The sequence below is a fragment of the Benincasa hispida genome, chromosome 10, assembly GCF_027475165.1.
Source record: "Benincasa hispida cultivar pf3 chromosome 10, pf3_genome.v1.1, whole genome shotgun sequence".
In the NCBI taxonomy this organism is placed as follows: domain Eukaryota; kingdom Viridiplantae; phylum Streptophyta; class Magnoliopsida; order Cucurbitales; family Cucurbitaceae; genus Benincasa; species Benincasa hispida.
The window spans coordinates 62455400-62474592 of record NC_143487.1 but is presented as its reverse complement, the minus strand read 5'-3'; the positions used below and the strand labels follow the sequence as shown (position 1 = coordinate 62474592).

General features: G+C 36.7%; 1 protein-coding gene and 1 long non-coding RNA gene across 3 annotated transcripts; one reads left to right on the top strand and one right to left on the bottom strand.

The window, feature by feature from the left end:
• Positions 1–4133: 4133 nt before the first annotated feature.
• LOC120089262 (uncharacterized) lies at positions 4134–10454 on the bottom strand. The gene is made up of 4 exons (XR_005485120.2): positions 10317–10454; positions 9977–10054; positions 9148–9881; positions 4134–4748 (listed from the first exon to the last, which is right to left on the bottom strand). It is a non-coding gene; the product is annotated as an uncharacterized LOC120089262 (long non-coding RNA).
• LOC120089260 (uncharacterized) lies at positions 5135–10501 on the top strand. 2 transcript variants are annotated; one of them, XM_039046683.2, is made up of 4 exons: positions 5135–5262; positions 5474–5965; positions 6846–8135; positions 9174–10501. In XM_039046683.2, the coding sequence occupies exons 3-4, from the start codon at positions 6859–6861 to the stop codon at positions 10348–10350; spliced, it is 2454 nt and encodes an 817-aa protein (XP_038902611.2). In that variant the 5' UTR covers positions 5135–5262; positions 5474–5965; positions 6846–6858; the 3' UTR covers positions 10351–10501. The 2 variants fall into 2 exon arrangements, with proteins under 2 accessions (XP_038902611.2, XP_038902610.2); XM_039046682.2 differs by having other exon boundaries at positions 6656–8135.
• Positions 10502–19193: the final 8692 nt, after the last annotated feature.

Sequence of the window (19193 nt, the reverse complement as noted above, 5' to 3'; positions counted from 1 at the left end):
TTAATGTTTACATGCTTCTTAATATTGAAGTTACCTAAGTTACCTTGCAAAAGTGTGAGATTTTTATTTTTGGAAGATTGAACAATAAAAATATAGCTTAATTAATTAATAAATATAAATATATTACTTAAACTTAATAAGTTTTAGTAATTAATATAATCATTTTTAATTATTTTAATACAAATTATCAATGTAATTATTTTTAATTATTTTAATATAAAATTGAACTGTATACCATATCTTGAGATTGAGAAGAATAAAAAAAATGCAATCAATGTCTTGTTCCAAATAGGATGGATACAATAATTGGATTATAAGTTTTTTTTAAAAAAAATAGTGTTCATACAAGTAAATTATTATAGAGTACAAAAACTAAACCAGATACCACTGATGTAACAACCATGCACACCATCAGAACTCTCCATACATCAGAACTTCCCATATTCTATATCATCTCAGTGTCCCAAACAGCCAACGTACATCATGTACATATATATCAAATATAAAATATGCATGATCATACAATTTCATTAAATAATACAACTCTTATATATTAAACTAATGAAATAACAAATCATGCTATTATATCATATAACACTTATATACTAATATGATGTATGAACATGCTTAATCGTATAGTGGGATTTTAAACTATATGACATACAATATGCAACATATAAATAATATAATTAAATTTACATCTCATGCACATTAAAACTATATAATAAAGCATTAATCAACCAAATATCGGCATCCTAAGAAAATAATTAAACTAATATAACTAATTTATATTTATTTAATTATAAAAAATAAAATTAAAAATACAAAAAAAAAAAAAAACCTTCCACGATCTGCTGCTCGCATGCGTGCACGTGCGACACTACTTCTCGGAGCGTAACGATTCTCTGCCCATAACGTAGTTACGCTAGCTTTTCTTACCGCTTACCCTACGACACAACGTCTCTATGCTAGGCATCAACATCGCAATGTTGTTGCCTAGTGTCACTATGTTGGGCCTTCTGTGCTGCGGCGTAAAGCATAGTGTAGCTACGCTGTGCATTACATTCCAACACAGAATGTTATTCTCTACATCAAACTTCATCTGAATTGCTCTATTTTTTATCTCATGCATCAACAACTCTTGCCAAACTCAAAGACCCAGACTTATAGACTCAATAGCAGAATTTTAAATGCCCAAAACACCAACCTCTTATATCGATTTCTTCAATGGAAATAATTCTGAATCTAAGTGCCAATACTTAAAGCATCTATTAAGCAAACCATTAGCATACATTAAATGCATAAATGAACCCATCATACTATTCTGTAAAAATTTAGAACAACAATTGAAGGCAAAAATTGGACTCTAATATCAATTGAAGGGATTGAATTCCATAGCGAAAGCGTTTAATTGTCTTTCGCCCCAATTCTTGTTACAAAATAAATATAGAACAAAGATGAAAAACTAAACAAGATTTTTATAGGATTGGAGGGGAGAAGAACAATACCTTTAAAGAATCTTATTAATGTCTCTTCTCCTGATCTTAAAAAAAAAAAAAAAAAAAGCACGATCACCGATCTTCTTTGCTATTTTCTTTGAATAAAGAGGATGGTAGGATCCCTTTTGGAAGTCAAGGGAATAGATAATAGTTTTTGGCAAAGAACTCTTCTTTGTAGAATATGAGAACAAAGGAGTGAGAGAGATTAGTCAATGAGAAAAATCTAAAAAAAAAAAAAAAAAATAGAAGAAAAAAGAAAAAAACAAAATTGAATTTCTCAACCCCTTTGCAAAATGCAAACTCTGCATGTTTAATACGTGAGAGTAGTTGTAACTCCCTTTTACCCCACTATTCCATTCCCTTCCCCTCCAACGTAGGGAGTTAGTTAATTGATTTTAATTAAATTCATTTAATTAAAATAAATTAATTATTAATTAATTTAAATATATAAAATAAAATTTAATTAACCTAACTAAATATCATATATTTAAATTAATGTACGTATAAATCATATTCTATTGTACATAGTCTCTCTTAACCTATAATTTTAATGTGAATCTTAATTCACATTAATTTTAAACTATAGTTTAAATATAATCTAATTCATATTAAATTAATATTTGAATCTTATTCAAATATTAATATTCTCATATTATGTAACTTGATTTGAGTCTTATTCAATATTAATTATATATTATAATGTATAAATGTATCAATATATATTATACTAATTGTATATATAATTTAATTTTCCTTAAATTAATTTGAGCATTTCATATTTCTTCCACTTAAAATCCTTATTGAATCCGTTTATGAGCTAGTAAAGGGACCTAATAGACCTAGGTTTCAATGATACATGATTAATTAATTAAACTCTTTAATTAAGTTAATCTTTATTCATTAACTATGGGGCACTCCACTAAAGACTCGAAGTTGCACTGCTATGAATTGGAGTATATTTATGTTTCATTTAATTAACCATATTATGTAAGTAAACACTTCACAAATTATCTGTTACTACAGTTAGCCAAATTAACGTTTTACCCCTGTAATTAACTCTTGTATTTTAAGTATTACTAATCCTATAATGAATAATTTTGTTTATGGTCTACCCATAAACGAAATCCCTCTCGAGCCAGTGAGAGGGTGAAACCTTATTGTTTAAGTCTCAGAGTCAGCACTTAAGGGAACAATCTGTCTACTTTCCCTAAAGTCGGGAAGGAGTGAATTCCATATTGTGAAACTATGTTTCCAGCTCTTCACTTGGTATCGTCCCCAAAATGATAGACATATTGAGTTGGCCGCTAAGACCATTTTCATCCATACAAATCAAAGAACGACCCTCATAAGTAGGAGTTCATAACTCACTCAGAATTAAGATCAAGTTAAATGGTCATCGCTTGAAATATAAATCTCTTTAATTAACGATGTTGCATAGAGAGATTATATATTTTAGTGGTTCGGTCTTATAAAGGCTCACTTTATAGAATATCCCTACTTGTGTGTCATCACATGAACAATTTAGATCAAATTGTTTGTAACACTTACAACAGTTGTAATATTTACAAAGTGAGTCGTATCCATAGTGTTACCAGAATGAGGTACCAAACCTTATTCATATGCTATAGATCTTTTAGGTTATTCCTTAAATATTATCTACTTATATGTCAACCACATACTGTTCAAATTACATTAATAATCTCAAATCTTGGTTTATTAGATTTGAGTTATGCAAAAGATAAATAAACACTTTATTTACTCAAATAAAAGAATACTTTATTTATTAATAATCAAGGATGAAAACATCGATATTCATATAAATATCATAAACTCAAGTTTATGGATATATCAATAGATATTTTGAGAAAAGTCACAGAGATCACAAGCTTATAAAAATATTGTGAATTTTTTAGTGAAAATTTATAATAAACTTATTTAAGTAATAAACTACGCATATCCCCCAACCTCTTTTTATTGTAGCATGCAAATGGGCTTCACGTTGTGGGCTTTAGGCTATGGGCTTCCAAAGGCTAATAGTAGTGTAAACTTTGAAAAGTTATCAAAATCATTATACAAATATCGCTGACAAATGATATTTTGACGATATTTAATTATAATATCGGCCATATATTGCGATATGGAAGGAAAAACGATTTTATCTCTTCATTTCAGATCATTGAGTAAATATTAGTGATAAGTCGACGATATTTTGGTGATTACGATTTTTTTATCCATGTTAATAATTTGTTTCCAAATTTATATAAATTATGAGATTTAGGACATAAATTTTAACGTATGGACACTAACGATGTAATGTGTGCTTGATTTTTAACCTTCGTCTGTTTGTTCAAGAAGACCTTAATTAATTTCTTAATTAATATAGATGCTTAATTTATTGGATTTGAAAACATCCATAGGAATTAAATATCCACGTTAAGTGAGGTAATCTAGCTAAGACGATCAATAATCCAGGTAGCATAAATTACTAATCATTCCAATATTGAAATTGATTAACAATCAATATGTTTGTACAGGGATTGTTCTAAACAACCTAAAATCCACAACTAAAGATGCTTTTCTCTCGCAAGCAAAGAATAGATGAGAAATTGCCAAATAACTCATGAACTCAATGCATAGAAAAATTAAACCACATTCAAGAACAATAAAATCAACAAGCATACATTCGAGAATAGAAAACTTCAAGTCTTCCCATCAAAACTAATGGGCTTCAATCCTACCCTAAACTAGAAAAGAGTACCTTAGCCACTCATGATGTTATATAATCTCCTCATGGCCATAGATAAACTCAAAAGTAAAATAACATAATGAAAACGACAAAAAAAAAAAAAAAAATAGAGAAAAAGTGCAAAAGAGACTAAAGCTCGGCGGAATGATTTGACCTAAAATTGCATATTTATAATTTTTATCGTGATGTGGTGCTTTGTTGTGTGCATCTTTGTCCATGATAATTTGTAATGTCGTTGTGCTGCAGGACAATGCCGCAACATTACTTGAAAACTGAGTGTTCTGTCAATCGTATCATGTCGCAGCGCTGATCAATGTTGTTACGCTCTCACCCCTACTTAGCCTCTGGTTTTGATGTCGAGCACAACGTTGTGCTACATCGTTTAGGGGCATTTTTGTAACTTTTCATCTTTTGCTCGTTTAATGTTTCCAAAGCTCCATTTTGGTTCGTTTTGGTCCAATTTCAGTTCCATCGGCCAATTCTACTCTTTAGATGTTCAATACCTATAAAACCATAGAATAAACATGTAAAATCACAGAATAAGTCTAGATTAAGTGAAATAAGATAACACCTTTTGGTGACTATCATGTATTTAAGAGGGAACAAGTTAGAGAATATATGTTTCACCGATAATTGGTATAGAAAAATACAATAGATCGTGCAAAAGGATTGGATTATCTTAATAGAGCAAAATAACTACACCTCATTCTAATTGTTTATGAATTTTATTAAAGTTTACTCGATTTTATTTTTAATTCTCCCAACACTACACACCAAACTAAAGAGACACCCTAGTTTGAACCCGGGTGTGTGTCAAATATTGAGGTGAGAAGTTGAATCCAGGCTTTTGGAAAAATTTTGGTTCAAACGAACCGAACCGGTTTTAAGTAGTAGAGTTATGTAGGGTTTAAGTCCTTTCCCTCCCTTTCCTTGAGCCCTTTTCCGTCGCCTCCCGGTGCCATCGCCGTTCGCGGCCGTTCTCCTCCAACCCAAAGTCGTTCGCCGCCGATCTCTGCCGTATGTTCCTGCTTCATTCTATTTTATACTTAATCTTACTTCCATTTTCAATGCTCTGTTTGTTCACCTGCAACACTATCTGCATTCATTCTTGAGATTAGAAACGTTGATGATTCCAAGCAATTTGATCATTGTTTGAAAATGTTGATGCACTGACTACCGCTTGACTTGCATGTTACTTTAAGGTTTGCATTTTGTAATTTTGCTTCAGGTTAGAGATGGCTTAAAATCTGCTACAAGAAGTTGGGGACCTTTGGTTCTTAAACCTTTATTAAGCATTACCCATCTCTCTGAAACCCTAATTCTTAAACCCACCATCGTTTTCTTATTCTCAATCCGCCTATCATGAGGCTCTTATCCTCACTTTCCTCTCTCTGTTCTTCTTCTTCTTCCTCCTGCTCCTCTGTTTCTTTTCCTACACGCGCTCTACTTCTTCACTTTTCTCAATTATCAACTTATTCGAGGAGCCACGACGAGGAGTCTCGAAATGTGAGGGTTTCGGTATGGTGGGACTTCGAGAATTGCAACATTCCTGCTGGTATCAACGTCTTTAAGATCGCTCATTTAATCACTGCCGCTGTAAGGGCCAATGGCATCAAAGGTCCTGTTCAGATTACTGCTTTTGGTGACGTTTCACAGCTCTCCAGGGCGAACCAGGAGGCTCTCTCTTCTACTGGAATTAGCCTGACCCACATTCCTCACGGTTAGTTGTGGCTTTCCCTGTTCAAATTTATCACTTTCTGTTTACCGAGTTTAATAGTGCTTTTGGGTTTTTGTGTTCATATATTTTTAAACCAATTTCAATTGATCGATTGTTTGGAGTAGAAAAATGGTCTATATCTCCATGATACTTGATAGTATCTTATTGGAAGTTTTCTATTCTACTTAAGCGTGGGAGAGGTTTCCTAATATTCTCATATTCTTTTGTATGATTGAGATGCCGTAACTTAATTTAGTCTTAGTTGTATATTTGTAAATAAGGATACTATTTAGTTCTTGATTAATCTCTGTTCAATCTTGCGCTGCAAAACTATATTAGGATGCTGAATCGGGAATACAAGTTGGATTAGTAGTATCTATGAAGTTAAATATGGTGCCTATCAAAGCATATATACTCGAATAACTTACACTTGAGTGCTTAACATTATGGTTACATGGATTGCTATAAATAATGAGGCTATCTGGGTTGGATAAAAATGCTGATGTGAAATCTTCAGAGAACCGTAAATCAACCAATAAAGCGATAGTTAGACTGATTGGGGTAACTGATGAGTGGTTGTGGCAAAGTTTTTTTAGTGATTAATGTAATGGAACTTACATGAAGATTTGTAATTTATTTGTTCTTGGTAAACCTTTTTGTCAAACTTCACCTTGTAATATTTTTCTAATGTAGGTGGTAAAAACAGTGCTGATAGGTCTCTTCTTGTAGATCTTTTGTACTGGGTTTCTCAAAACCCTCCACCAGCACATCTTTTTCTAATTTCCGGTGACAGGGACTTTGCTAGCATTTTGCACCGTTTAAGAATGAATAATTACAATGTGTTGCTAGCAAGCCCTGAAAGTGCTCCTGGTGTTTTATGCAGTGCTGCAAGCATCATGTGGCATTGGCATACTTTGATTAGAGGGGAAAATCTAGTCGGAAGGCATTTTAATCAACCACCGGATGCTCTGTACGGTTCTTGGTATGGCCATTATAAGGTTCCTCTTGAAGACCCATTTCCAGTTAATGAGCAACCATCTTCTTTACGAACTGAGGAGGTTTCTGAGCTCAGTTCAGATTCTAAGCCCCGTCCCATTCCAAAGACAGTCGTTAGGCAAATACATAACATTTTGAAATTGTATCCCAAAGGACTCCACATTACAGAACTCCGCTCAGAGTTGGGAAAGAGTTGTATATCTATGGATAAGGACTTTTATGGTTACAAAAAGTTTTCTCGCTTTCTTTTGTCAATGCCAGACATTTTAAAGCTTAAAAAACATGATGATGGCCAATTTATTGTCCATATGGTCACTCCAAAGTGGCCTAAAGAACCATTGGAGTCCAGTAGAGGTACATCTGGTAATGGCACTGAAGAACAGGACACTAATCTGATAGCGAAGTTAAATAATAATGGTTCCTCAACAGATTCGACGTGTGTACCAGTCCTTCCATCCAATGCCCAAGACAAACCATTGAAGGTGAAACCATCTTCTGAATATGGTAAGCATATTAGTCTAGCTATGGAAGGGGAAGCATCAAGATGCCCGGTTTTGGAGCCACCTGTTATCGAAGATTCAAAGCAAACCAGTAAATTTGAAGCTGACAGTAATATGACTCCTTCAATTGAACAGCATTCTAAGGCCAAGATGAGTTTTTTTAGTAGAATATGGAGAAGGCTTTTAGGTAATAATGACACTAATTCTAAAAATGGGAGTCATTGTATTTCTGAAAAATGCTCTACATCAGATGACACCTCGAAGCAGAAAAGTTGTAGTGGCCTTGTGGCTACTTATTCTGGCGACAGCCCTCGAGAGGCAAAAACTGAAGGAAGAACAACTATGCCAATGAGTGAAGATGCTAATTCAGTGCATCAAGTTTCAAATTCACCTGATCTTGAGTCTGCCAAGCTTCAGAAAACAGTCATGGTTGCTATTGCACATGATGATAAATCTAGTTCTGATCTAGAACTATTTGGTAGCATTAGAAATTGGTTCAAGTTTTGGGCAAAGAAAACTGAGAATGGTGAAGTCAGCGAGCATTGTTGTGAACAAAACCAGTTAAAGAATCAATCTGGAAAACATCATCTCTTTTCCAGCAATTCTTTTTGGCAAGACATGCAATCCTTTATGGAAACACCTAAAGGAGTTGAGGTTATTTCGCGGTCAAAAACCAGGTTTGATATATTCTTTCTTTTTATGTATCCACATATTCTTTGCGTCAGCAGCTAACTGTTGGGTTTCTGCCGTGCTCATTTTGGCTTGTTTGGTTTTTTTTTCCCTTTGGCCAATTATTTTAACTTCTCCAAATTGAGCATTATATAATTCAGGTTTAAGTGTCATTTTGGCCACTGAACTTGTAACTTTGTTTTATTCTAGTCTTGAATGTTTAAAATGTTTATTTAGACCTTCAACTTAAAAAAAAGGCTTCTTGAAGAGCATAGCTTAGCATTTACCCAAATTAAGGTTTTAATCTCAAGGTCTCTAATTCTTCTTTAAGTCTCAAAAAGCTCTATGACCATAAAAATTGAAATTAATTCCCAATGATTTTGCAATTCAAATGGACAAAAAAAACGTACCAAGAGCACAGCGTTTCTCTTCTAGAACATTTCAAATGTGGATATTTGAGCTTGTTTAGATGCTTTGAATCGTTTTTGGACCCTTTATGTGATTTCATGATGTTTGGATTGATGCTTACATGTAACATGAAGGAGGAAATAAAGAGGCTGGGAAAAAGGACATCTTGTCATCTACCAGAAATTATATTGATGATGTATTTAAATGAGTCAAATTGGGATGCAAACTCAGAAAAATGGGGCAAGCGAGGGGTAGAGAGGTGTTCTTTGATGGATGATTATACCAGAATGTCAAAACATGGGCAATGGCCTACGGTCTGTCCCATGTATATTCTGATACTAAACCCAAAACTCACTTGATTTGTGGGTTACATATTCAGGCCGCATAAGTTGTATAAGTGATTAGTCAACTCTCATATATTGCCATAAGTCGTAACAGCAAGGACTGGAATAGTTCCTTTTTTAAAGTAAATGGACTAAAATGGATATTTTAAAAGTTTAAGAACTAAAATAGAATAAAGCTGAAAGTTTAGGGACCAAACGAGATCTAAATCTATAATTTAATTGTTTTATACCTTTGAATGATCTTATTGGATTTATAATGTGTACTTACTTTTTTCCTGCTTTGACTTGCTTCAGGTCTGAGATAGCTCAAAATCTGCTAGAGGGAGGACCTCCAGTTCTTAAATCTTTAAGCACTAGTGATCTCTTCGACTTCTTGGAATTGTTAATATCAGATAAGAAATGGGTGGAGGAATTCCCATCTGAAACAAATCCTTTTAAGCTCACTCTCTCTATTGCTAGGAAAAGCTCTAGCATGGAATCGTTGCATCATGCAAATGGGTTGACATCAATCTTTGTGAACAAAGAGTCACAGTGCAGCTTCCAGGGATCTCGAGAACATGATTCAGATTCAGATAAGAAAAATGAAAATATTTCTCAAGCTACAACTATGACTAAAAACAAGTTTCCAGATAGGACGAGATTCGAGATATTAGGTGACTGTCAAAAGCTTGTGGATGAGATCTTGAGGGATCACCCAGAAGGATATAATATTGGGGCCTTCGGAAGCCTGTTTCTTGAGAAGTATGGGTATCATCTTGATTGGCAAAAGCTTGGTTACCCTAAGTTGGCATCCTTGCTACAGATAATACCTGGAGTGACAATAGCATCCACCTTTATAATTCCTACCAGTAAGGCCCCAAAAGTTTCCAAGCTGGAAACAGCTCTTCTCAGTGATTCTGAGAAAAACACGTTTGATGCCATAGCGAACTCTGATAATGAATCATCTGACCTGCCTAGAAAGGATGGTGATTTTGAATCTGCGTGGGAAGAATTAGGTCCAATCTGCACAGATTGTAGCAGTGAAAACAAAGCGGAATTGGCATTGAATAGTGAAACAATAGAAGCAACCGAGAAAATACAAAAAGTTTATTATGAACCTCTCCTTTCAGAGGATGAATCAATGGAGACTGATGGAGAGTCTTGTCCTGCTACAGAAGTGCCAGCGAAACAACGAGCTAATGAGGAAGAAAGTTCGTTAATACAGATCCTTGATTCATGGTATAGCAGCCAAGAAGATAGTAAGAATGACAAGACAGAAAATAGTTATGAGACGGTTGATTGTTCTGAAAATAGTTCGAAGCTTTCTAGTTTAGTTCCCAAAAGTGAAGTAAATACAGGAAGCTTTGCTAGAAAGCAAAGACATCAAAAGGACTATTCTTTTGTAACAGACACTGATGAAAATGACAAGGAAAAGCTGATTGATGGGATTTTGGGTACCTTGAAGAAATTGAGCAAGTCCGCAGATACATAACTGAATCTAGCATGATGGAAAATATAGTTGAGTACAATTTTTTTGGATCAAGTATTCATAATGCCGCATCGATTTTTATTCTTTTTTTCGTACGAAAATTATTATTTGGTATTTCAGATATACTATACAAAGATAATCTTCAATTTAGAAAGGGTTGTTGGGCCCTGTAAAGTGGATGGTGGTAGGGGTGTCCAAAAATTGGACAAAACCGACGAACCGAACTGAATCGAATCAAATCGACTGGTTTATTCCGGTTTCTTCATAAAATATGGAACAGTCGGTTCAGTGGCAGAGAGAACTGAATAATTCGGTTCGGTTCTCGGTCAGGTCAGGAGCTCAAAAAACCTATAGAACCGAACTGAACCAACGTTATTATATATTTCTAATTTTGAAAAGTAAGCCCTCAGCCCACTGCCCACATCTCAGTCCAAAGCCCGCATCCCTCAGTCCAATGGCAGAAAATAAAACAAGTAAAAAATAAAAAACAAAACAAAATCCTAAAACTAAAGACCCTCCCCACCCACACGTCCCCCTTCTTCCATCTCCACCTTCCTGTCTTCGATGGCTTCAGAAAGATCTCCACGGTTTCAGCCATTCGAAGCTCTATTGCTAGGGCCACGATCAATCAGCATTTCAAGTTCGACAGTCCATACCACATGGAGTTTGACCACCACGACAAGGATTTTTCTTTTTTTTTTTGGAAACAAAACACAGATTTTTAAGATTGATTTGGTGTTTAAAGTAAAGTTCACTTCGTTTTTCGTTTATACTAAAATGTCTATTTTGGTTTCAGTCTGAACATAATAAAATGTTGAATCTGTGTTAGAACCCCAAGCATCTCTCTCTTTCTCTCTTTTAATTTTTTTTTTAATTATTATTTGGTAAAGTGGATTTATTTCCAAGCTATTCTTTTTATTATTATTATTATTTAAAATCACATAGTGTAGCTTGAAACATGTGTACATACCAATATACATCATTTTTGTATATAGTTGATATATCTCAAAATCAATTTTTGAAATTTCTCTCTCAAATTTTGAATCATCTTTTTTTTTCTCTCTCTCCGATCACCATATTTATTCTCTCTTTAACATCATTACGTAAGTATTTTTTTTTTTTTGCAATTTTTTCTACATGTCAATTTTTCCTCTTCGCCATATATTGTATTCTATTTGTGTTCGATTTTTTTTTTTTTTTGAACTTTTTGATTATTGTTGTTTGATGTTTCTTTTTATTTTTCCCCCCTTCGATCTAGCTTTTAACGAATTGTATTATTTTTTGTTCAATTTTTAATGGGTTATCAGATGTATAGTTGATATACCAAATTATATTTAAATCAAATTTCAATTGTTCTGTTTACTTTAAATTTGGTATGTCAATAGTGTATTTATAAATAATCAATATTTCAAGTGTATGAGCATTGTATCTAATCGTAATGAACACTTATATCTCTTGAAAAGTTAGGGGAAAAAGAAAAAACACCAGAGTTACGTGGAAAAACCTAGATCAGGGAGAAAAAACTACGATAAGAGTTTTTATTTTTAATTCAGATACACAATACACAATACAAGAACAGGTATAAATAACCAAACAATGAGAAACCCTAGATTGATAAAAGACAAAAACGCCCTTAGGGCTAAAATATAATTTCAACACTCACCTCAAGTTGGGGCGTAGATGTCAATGAGACCCAACTTGCTAACACAGGTGTCAAAAGTCTATTTGGGTAACCCTTTGGTGAGAACATCCACAACTTGTTGGCTGGACGAAACATAAGGGATGCAAATGCTACCGTTATCCAGCTTTTCTTTGATGAAGTGTCGGTCAATCTCAACGTGTTTGGTTCTGTCATGTTGAACTGGATTGTGTGCAATATTAATGGCAGCCTTGTTATCGCAGTAAAGTCTCATCGGGTCATGACTTTCTTGATGTAGATCTACCAAAACCTTCTTCAACCAAATCTCTTTGCATATACCTAAGCTCATAGCCCTATATTCGGCTTCGGCACTGCTTCTAGCCACGACGCCTTGCTTCTAGCCACAACGCCTTGCTTCTTACTTCTCCAGGTAACTAAGTTTTCCCACACAAAGGTACAGTATCCTGAGGTAGATTTCCTATCTGTAACAGAACCGGCCCAGTCAGAATTTGTGTAGGCCTCGATACACATTTTATCATGCTTTCTGAAAACCAAGCCCTTTCCAGAGAAGACTTCAGATACCTCAGGATCCGTGTGACTACCTCCATGTGTCTTTCACACAGAGCCTGCATGAATTGACTGACCAAGCTAACTGCATATGATATATCAGGTCTGGTATGTGACAGATATATCAGTTTGCCTACAAGCCGTTGATATCTTTCTTTGTTTACAGGAACATCATCTGCTAACTCTATCAGATTGAGGTTGGCTTCTACAGGTGTATCTGCAAGTTTACACCCTGTCATTCCAGTTTCTTTCAACAAATCGAATGTGTATTTTCTCTGAGACACTAAGATCCCTTCTACTGATCTTACTACCTCCATTCCTAGAAAATATCGCAAGGTACCGAGATCTTTTATCTCAAACTCATCTGCCATTTGTCGTTTCAACATGTCAATTTCTGCTGAATCATCTTCTGATAGTATAATATCAACATAGACAATCAATACTGCTATTTTTCCTGGTGCTGACTTCTTAGTGAACAAGGTGTGATCTGAATGCCCTTGAACAAACCCCTGAGATTTAACAAAGGTGGTGAATCGATCGAACCAAGCTCTAAGGGACTGCTTCAGTCAATACAAGGATTTTTTTTTTAATTTGCACACATGATTGCCAAACTGGGCTTCAAAACCTGAAGGTGGATTCATATAAACCTCTTCTTCCAGTTCACCATTCAGGAACGCATTTTTCACATCCAACTGATGGAGAGGCTAGTCTTAATTAACAACCACAGAAAGGAGGACACGAATAGTGTTAAGTTTTGCCACAGGTGAGAAGGTTTCTGAGTAATCCACTCCATACGTCTGAGTGAATCCTTTTGCAACCAATCTGGCCTTATATCTGTCGAGAGTTCCATCTGACTTGTATTTGACAGTAAACACCCACTTGCACTTTACGGTTTTGTGCCCTTTCAGAAAACTAACCAGATTCCATGTTTTGTTAGTCTCAAGGGCCCGCATCTCCTCCATAATTGCACCTCGCCATTCATGAATTTCCAGAGCCTTGTGCACATTGCTCGGAATTAGCACATTATCCAAGCCGGTGGTGAAAGCTCTAAATCTCGTAGACAGGTTACTATAAGACAAAAAGCTTGTCATAGAGTGTTTGGTGCACGACCTAGTACCTTTTTGCAGAGCTATCGACAAATCCAAGGTAGCATCAACCTCAATCTCATTGGTCTTGTCAACCTGTTGATCTGTACCCAACTGTTGTTCATTTTCAGTCCCCTGAGCACCACTGGGCGCTTCATTATTGCCATCATCCCTGACTTCACTGTCATCATCTTTGACTTCACCTGAGTCCCCTATATCACCTTCAACACACTCATTGTCATTATGATTAGGGGTACCTTGAACCTGAGCCAGTTCCGGTTCTGACTCTTGAACACCTTCCGGCGGAGCAACAGGGGAAACAATTTCAGGAACCATTTCCTTTCGGAGATGCTTCCTATAGTAGGTTATCCAAGACACTTGTTTTGTAGGAAGGATAGGTTCATTTGTTTCTGTTTTAGGGATAGGTTTAGGAAACAAGTCTAAGGGAACAGAGTAGGTGGAAGTGTTAGCCTTTTCACTCGAAGTCTCCCCCTGAAGAGGACTAACGGGAAAGAATGTCTTGTCCTCCAGAAATGTGACATCCATGGTGATAAAATACTTTCGAGAGGAAGACTGAAAACACTTGTAGCCCCGTTGATGGAGCGGATAACCAACAAAGACGCATTTTTGGGCCCTAGGAGCAAATTTACTTTGGTGAGGACCATGATTATGGACGAACACGGTGCACCCAAAAACTCTAAGAGGAACATCAGGGAAAAGGCGAGTGGACGAGATGGATTCTTTAAAATGTTCTAAGGGGGTTTGGAATTTGAGCACATGGGAGGGCATCCGATTTATGAGATGAGCTGCAGTAAGAATCGCATCCTCCCATAGATACGAGGATAAAGATGCAGGTATCATGAGGGATCGGGCTACTTCAATGAGGTGGCGATTTTTCCATTCGGCCACCCCATTCTCCTGAGGTGTATAGGCACATGAATTTTGGTGGACAATTCCTTTCGAGTTTAAGAACTCACGAAGGGTCTGATTAACAAATTCACGCCCATTGTCACTTCGAAGAATGGCGATTTTGGTATTGAACTGGGTTTTGACAGTAGTGTAAAACTGTTGAAAGACCGTCGTCATTTCAAACTTGTCTGTAAGAAGAAACACCCATGTAAGACGAGTGTGATCATCGATGAAGTTAACGAACCACCGTTTACCTGATACCGTTGTGACATTCGAAGAGCCCCAAACGTCACTATGTATCAGGTGGAATGGCCGGGAAGGTTTGTAGAGTTGTGAGGTAAAAGACGCCCTAGACTGCTTAGCACGGATACAAACATCACACGACAAAGATGACACATTCACATTACGAAATAAATGGGGAAATAGATATTTCATATAATGAAAATTTGGATGTCCAAGACGAAAATTCCATAATAAGAAATTAGTTTCAGAAATAGTAAGAGAAGACAGTAAACAAGTGCTAGATAAACTCCTAAACGAAGCATCGTCGGAAAGAAAATAGAGCTCCTTATTGTGCCGGACAGTACCAATCATCTTTCCCGAGCTCAAGTCCTGAAACAAAACATTATCTGGTGAGAACACAACTTTGCAGTTCAAATCTCTAGTTAACTTATTGATTAATAGCAAATTATATGATATTTTTGGCACATGTAAGACATTATGCAAAATCAGTCCTTGAAGTGGGGATAAATGGTCCTTTCCTACAACGGGGGCAAATGACCCATCTGCAATTCTTATTCTCTCATTTCCAGCACTTAGATAATAGGAGAGGAATTGGTCAGATGATCCAGTTAGATGGTCCGTTGCTCTGGAATCAAGGATCCAGGATTCATCTCCCTCAGCAAAGAAACTAAAGGAATGAGGAGTACCTAACTGTGCAATATTGCCGATTTCGACCATACCTGGATCCACCTGGCTCGTCCCTAGAGGGGCACCATCAACAGCTTCACTAACGAAGGCACGACCGAACTTAGATTTGTCGTTCGGAGGACGCCGCTTGCTATTTGGAGGTCGGCCATGTAATTTCCAGCATTGATCTTTCATATGCCATGGTTTCTTGTAATGCTCACAAATTGGAGGGTTCTTTCCATTCTATTTGTCATTTTTTGAACCCGATGACTTGACTCCAAATGCAACAGAGTTCAGGGTATTAGGCGTTATACCATTCATAGCGCTGGTTCGATCTTCTTCCAATCTGACCTCTGAGTAAACTTCCATCAGGGACGAAATTGGTCTTTGTCCCAAAATTCGACTCCGAACACCATCAAACTTCGAGTTTAAGCCAGCCAGAAAATCATAAACACGGTCAGCCTCCTCAATCTTCGAATATTGAACCCCATCAACTGGGCAATTCTAAACTATTTTTCGACATAGATCCATCTCCTACCACAACAGTGATAATTTATTGAAATAGGATGTTACATCGAGTGTCCCTTGCTTGCACTTATGCACCTGTTTTCTCAAGGTATAAAGACGTGAAGCATTCTACCTCTTTGAGTAAAGTTTCTGGACAGCTTCCCAGATATCCCGAGCAGAAGCTGAGTAAAGAAGAGGCTTACCGATCTGAGGCTCCATACTATTTATTAAAATTAAGCGAATGAGAGAATCCTCCCCCTTCCATATTCGTTCCTGAGGATCCCTAGGGTTTGGTCTGCGTATTTCCCCTGTTAAATACCCGAACTTGTGCCGCCCCTCGAGAACCATCCTCACAAATTGTGACAAAAAAAAAAAAAATTATGTCCATTAAGTTTTTCGCCAATGGAAATTCCTGCAGAATTGCCAACAGACCCAGACATAATGTTTGTGAAAGGTAAAGTAGGGTAAGTAGTTACCGGAGTTTCTGAACATAACGGAACCCCCGGGTATGTATCTGGTAGAAAATCTGTTGAAGGATTGGCCGAAGATCTAACAGCTGCTCCAAGTGCAGAAATTTGGTGTTGAAGGTTTGCCAGTTGCTGTTGAACACTAACAGTCCCACCATCAATCGTTGTAGGTTGTTTCTTCCCATAAACCCCTGAAGATATCGTTTCTGTCGGTGTGGGAAAACTAACGGGAGGAGTTGGCTAACTAGAGGAAAAATAGTGGGAGACAAGAAGTTGCTGTAAAGGGTTCAACTGACCGGGTTTGGTTGAACCGGGTTCGGCTGGACTGGATGGTTCAAATGATGTTGTGGGTTCTGATAGACCGATATATTGAGCACATTCAGAGGGCTTGGAAAACTAAATGATGAAGGAAGTCTTAAAGATGGAAGATTCGATGGGTAGACAGAACTAGGTAACGTCGGAAGGGAGAACGACTTACCTGAAACACTTCCACCGGCGGGATTTGGAGCGAAATCAGCTACTATAAAACCCGACGGCTGGAAAACATAGGAAGTCGACGGCGGACGCTCATATTTGGGTTGGGCTGATGGCGGATGGTCGAGTCTTGACGGCAACGGCAGCAATGTGGTTGAAGTCATCGTCGGTAGTGGCAGGGGTCCTCCGACGACAGCGACGGCAGTAACGGCTGGATCGATTAGGGCTGGTTGAATTTGAATCGGTCTAGTAATGACCGTAGGTATTGATCGACGGTAGCCCTAATTTCAGCAATGTTAGAGTTTTCTCTTGGAGTTCCATCCCCTACTAGAGTCGATGACTGAATCTCTTCTATTCCAGCGACATTCTCATCACCATGCTCTGATACCATCTTGAAAATTAGGGGAAAAAGAAAAAATACAAGAGTTACGTGGAAAACCCTAGACTAGGGAGAAAAAACCACAATAACAGTTTTTATTTTTAATTCAGATACACAGTACACAATACAGGAACAGGTATAAATAATCAAACAATGAGAAACCCTAGACTGATAAAAGACAAAAACGCCCTTAAGGCTAAAATATAATTTCAACAATATCAATATTTTATTTTGAAGTAAAGTGTTTTATTTTATAAGCATGATATTCCAAGTGAACATTGTGCTGCTATTGGCCAGTTGTCATCATAATCAAATCACTTAATCTCAATAAATGGGAGGCAGTGGTAGGTTGAAATTAAGGGAAGGCATGCAGTCTATGGTATAAAAGAGGATGGCCAGCTTCAAAAGGTTGGTTTGAACGTTCTAATTGTGCTATCAAGGTGAATTTATAGCCATTTGAAAGCCTTATGAGTCTAGTTGATGTTTTAGGTCTGCAAGAAGGAAACTCCATATGAATCAAGCTGGAATTCAAAGAGTTTGCAAGAAGGTCGAGCTCTCGGGTGATTTTGGGCCAGTGTTGAAGATTTGAATATTTTGGCCAAACCACGAGGAATCTTGAGCTCAAAATTTAAGGTAAGCAGGTTAAGACGATTTTGAACAAGTTTGTAGAAGGAAATTTTCTGAGAAAAGGCTTGGAAGATGAGTTATTTGAATTATAAGTTGATTTTGAGAATTTTGAACAAGTAGATAGTTGCTTGGGTTGAACAAACTGGCAGCTCAAGTGGGGTTGACACGCACACAAGTGACCAAGTTAAGCGATGAGTTGTGCAGGGAGTGCACGATTCGTTGAGTAGGCATACGTTGAAAGCTTGGACCCATTGAAGATAATGCACGCGCAAGAACTAATTGACGCAAAGGTTGTGCAGTGTGTGCGAGTAGGCGCACAAGGCTGGGAGCATAGGGTTGCGTTGAGTGTGCGAAGGCGTGCGGCTGGATAAGTGCATAGGCAAGTGCTGACGCATGGTTGGTGCTAATTGGCTGCATGATCTAGTCTTAAGCAACCAAGATTTTTCCTAAGTGTTGGATGCATAGAAGGTATGCGTTGAGTTGAAGATACCCTAATTTAGACCTTATGTTGAGCTTAATTATGCAAGTTAGTCTCAAAAGGGAGTCCATTACTAGTAGCTAGAGTATATTGTTATATCCACAAGATTGACACCAATAAGAGAAGCTTTACCAACCTTAAAGGAGTTGCCAAAGCCGTGAATGACAAATTTAAGAAGTTTTCTAAATGTTTAGTAACTCATGCTAGCTTAACTATAAAAATGATTCCAAGCAAATCAAGTTTTAAGAGCTTGTAATGCATGCTAGTTAGAAAATGTTTATAAAGCATGTTCAAAGTACTTATGTGTGCAAAACATGCATTAGAGGTATAGGAGATATAAAAGCTCTTATTTATGTTACTATGCTTTCAAGTATATATGTTATAAAGATATGTTGAGCATGATAAACCCGATATTGAAGGACTCCGAGAAGGTATCTGGACAGTAGTACCTAAGGTTTAATGGTACTTAGTTAATACCATGTGCACGTAGGTAGATTCGACATTGGTTGTGTCAAGGTTACTCCACACTAGCTAAGGCTTGACGTTGAGGGATTGAGCAAAGAAGTTCTCTCTCAACTAAGGATTCAGATGTTTAATGCTTTCTAGATGTTATATGTTTTAAAGTTTTAAGTATGAGCTTGCTTGGTAGTTTCCAAATTTAAAGTATGATGTTGTACTTATTTAGACACTCACTGGGCTAGTAGCTCACCTTATTTGAAATGTTCTCTCTCCCAAGGTAGCGGTAAGGTAGCGGTCAATTCCCCAAGAGGTAACTCTGCTACTATTCTGCCACTGAAGGACTTAG

Coding starts and splice junctions, on each gene's coding strand:
- LOC120089260 (XM_039046682.2), top strand. CDS start 5,608: ATGAGGCTCTTATCCTCACTTTCCTCTCTCTGTTCTTCTTCTTCTTCC. Junction 5,966..6,655: donor CCTGACCCACATTCCTCACG/GTTAGTTGTGGC, acceptor TTTCTAATGTAG/GTGGTAAAAACAGTGCTGAT. Junction 8,136..9,173: donor ATTTCGCGGTCAAAAACCAG/GTTTGATATATT, acceptor GACTTGCTTCAG/GTCTGAGATAGCTCAAAATC.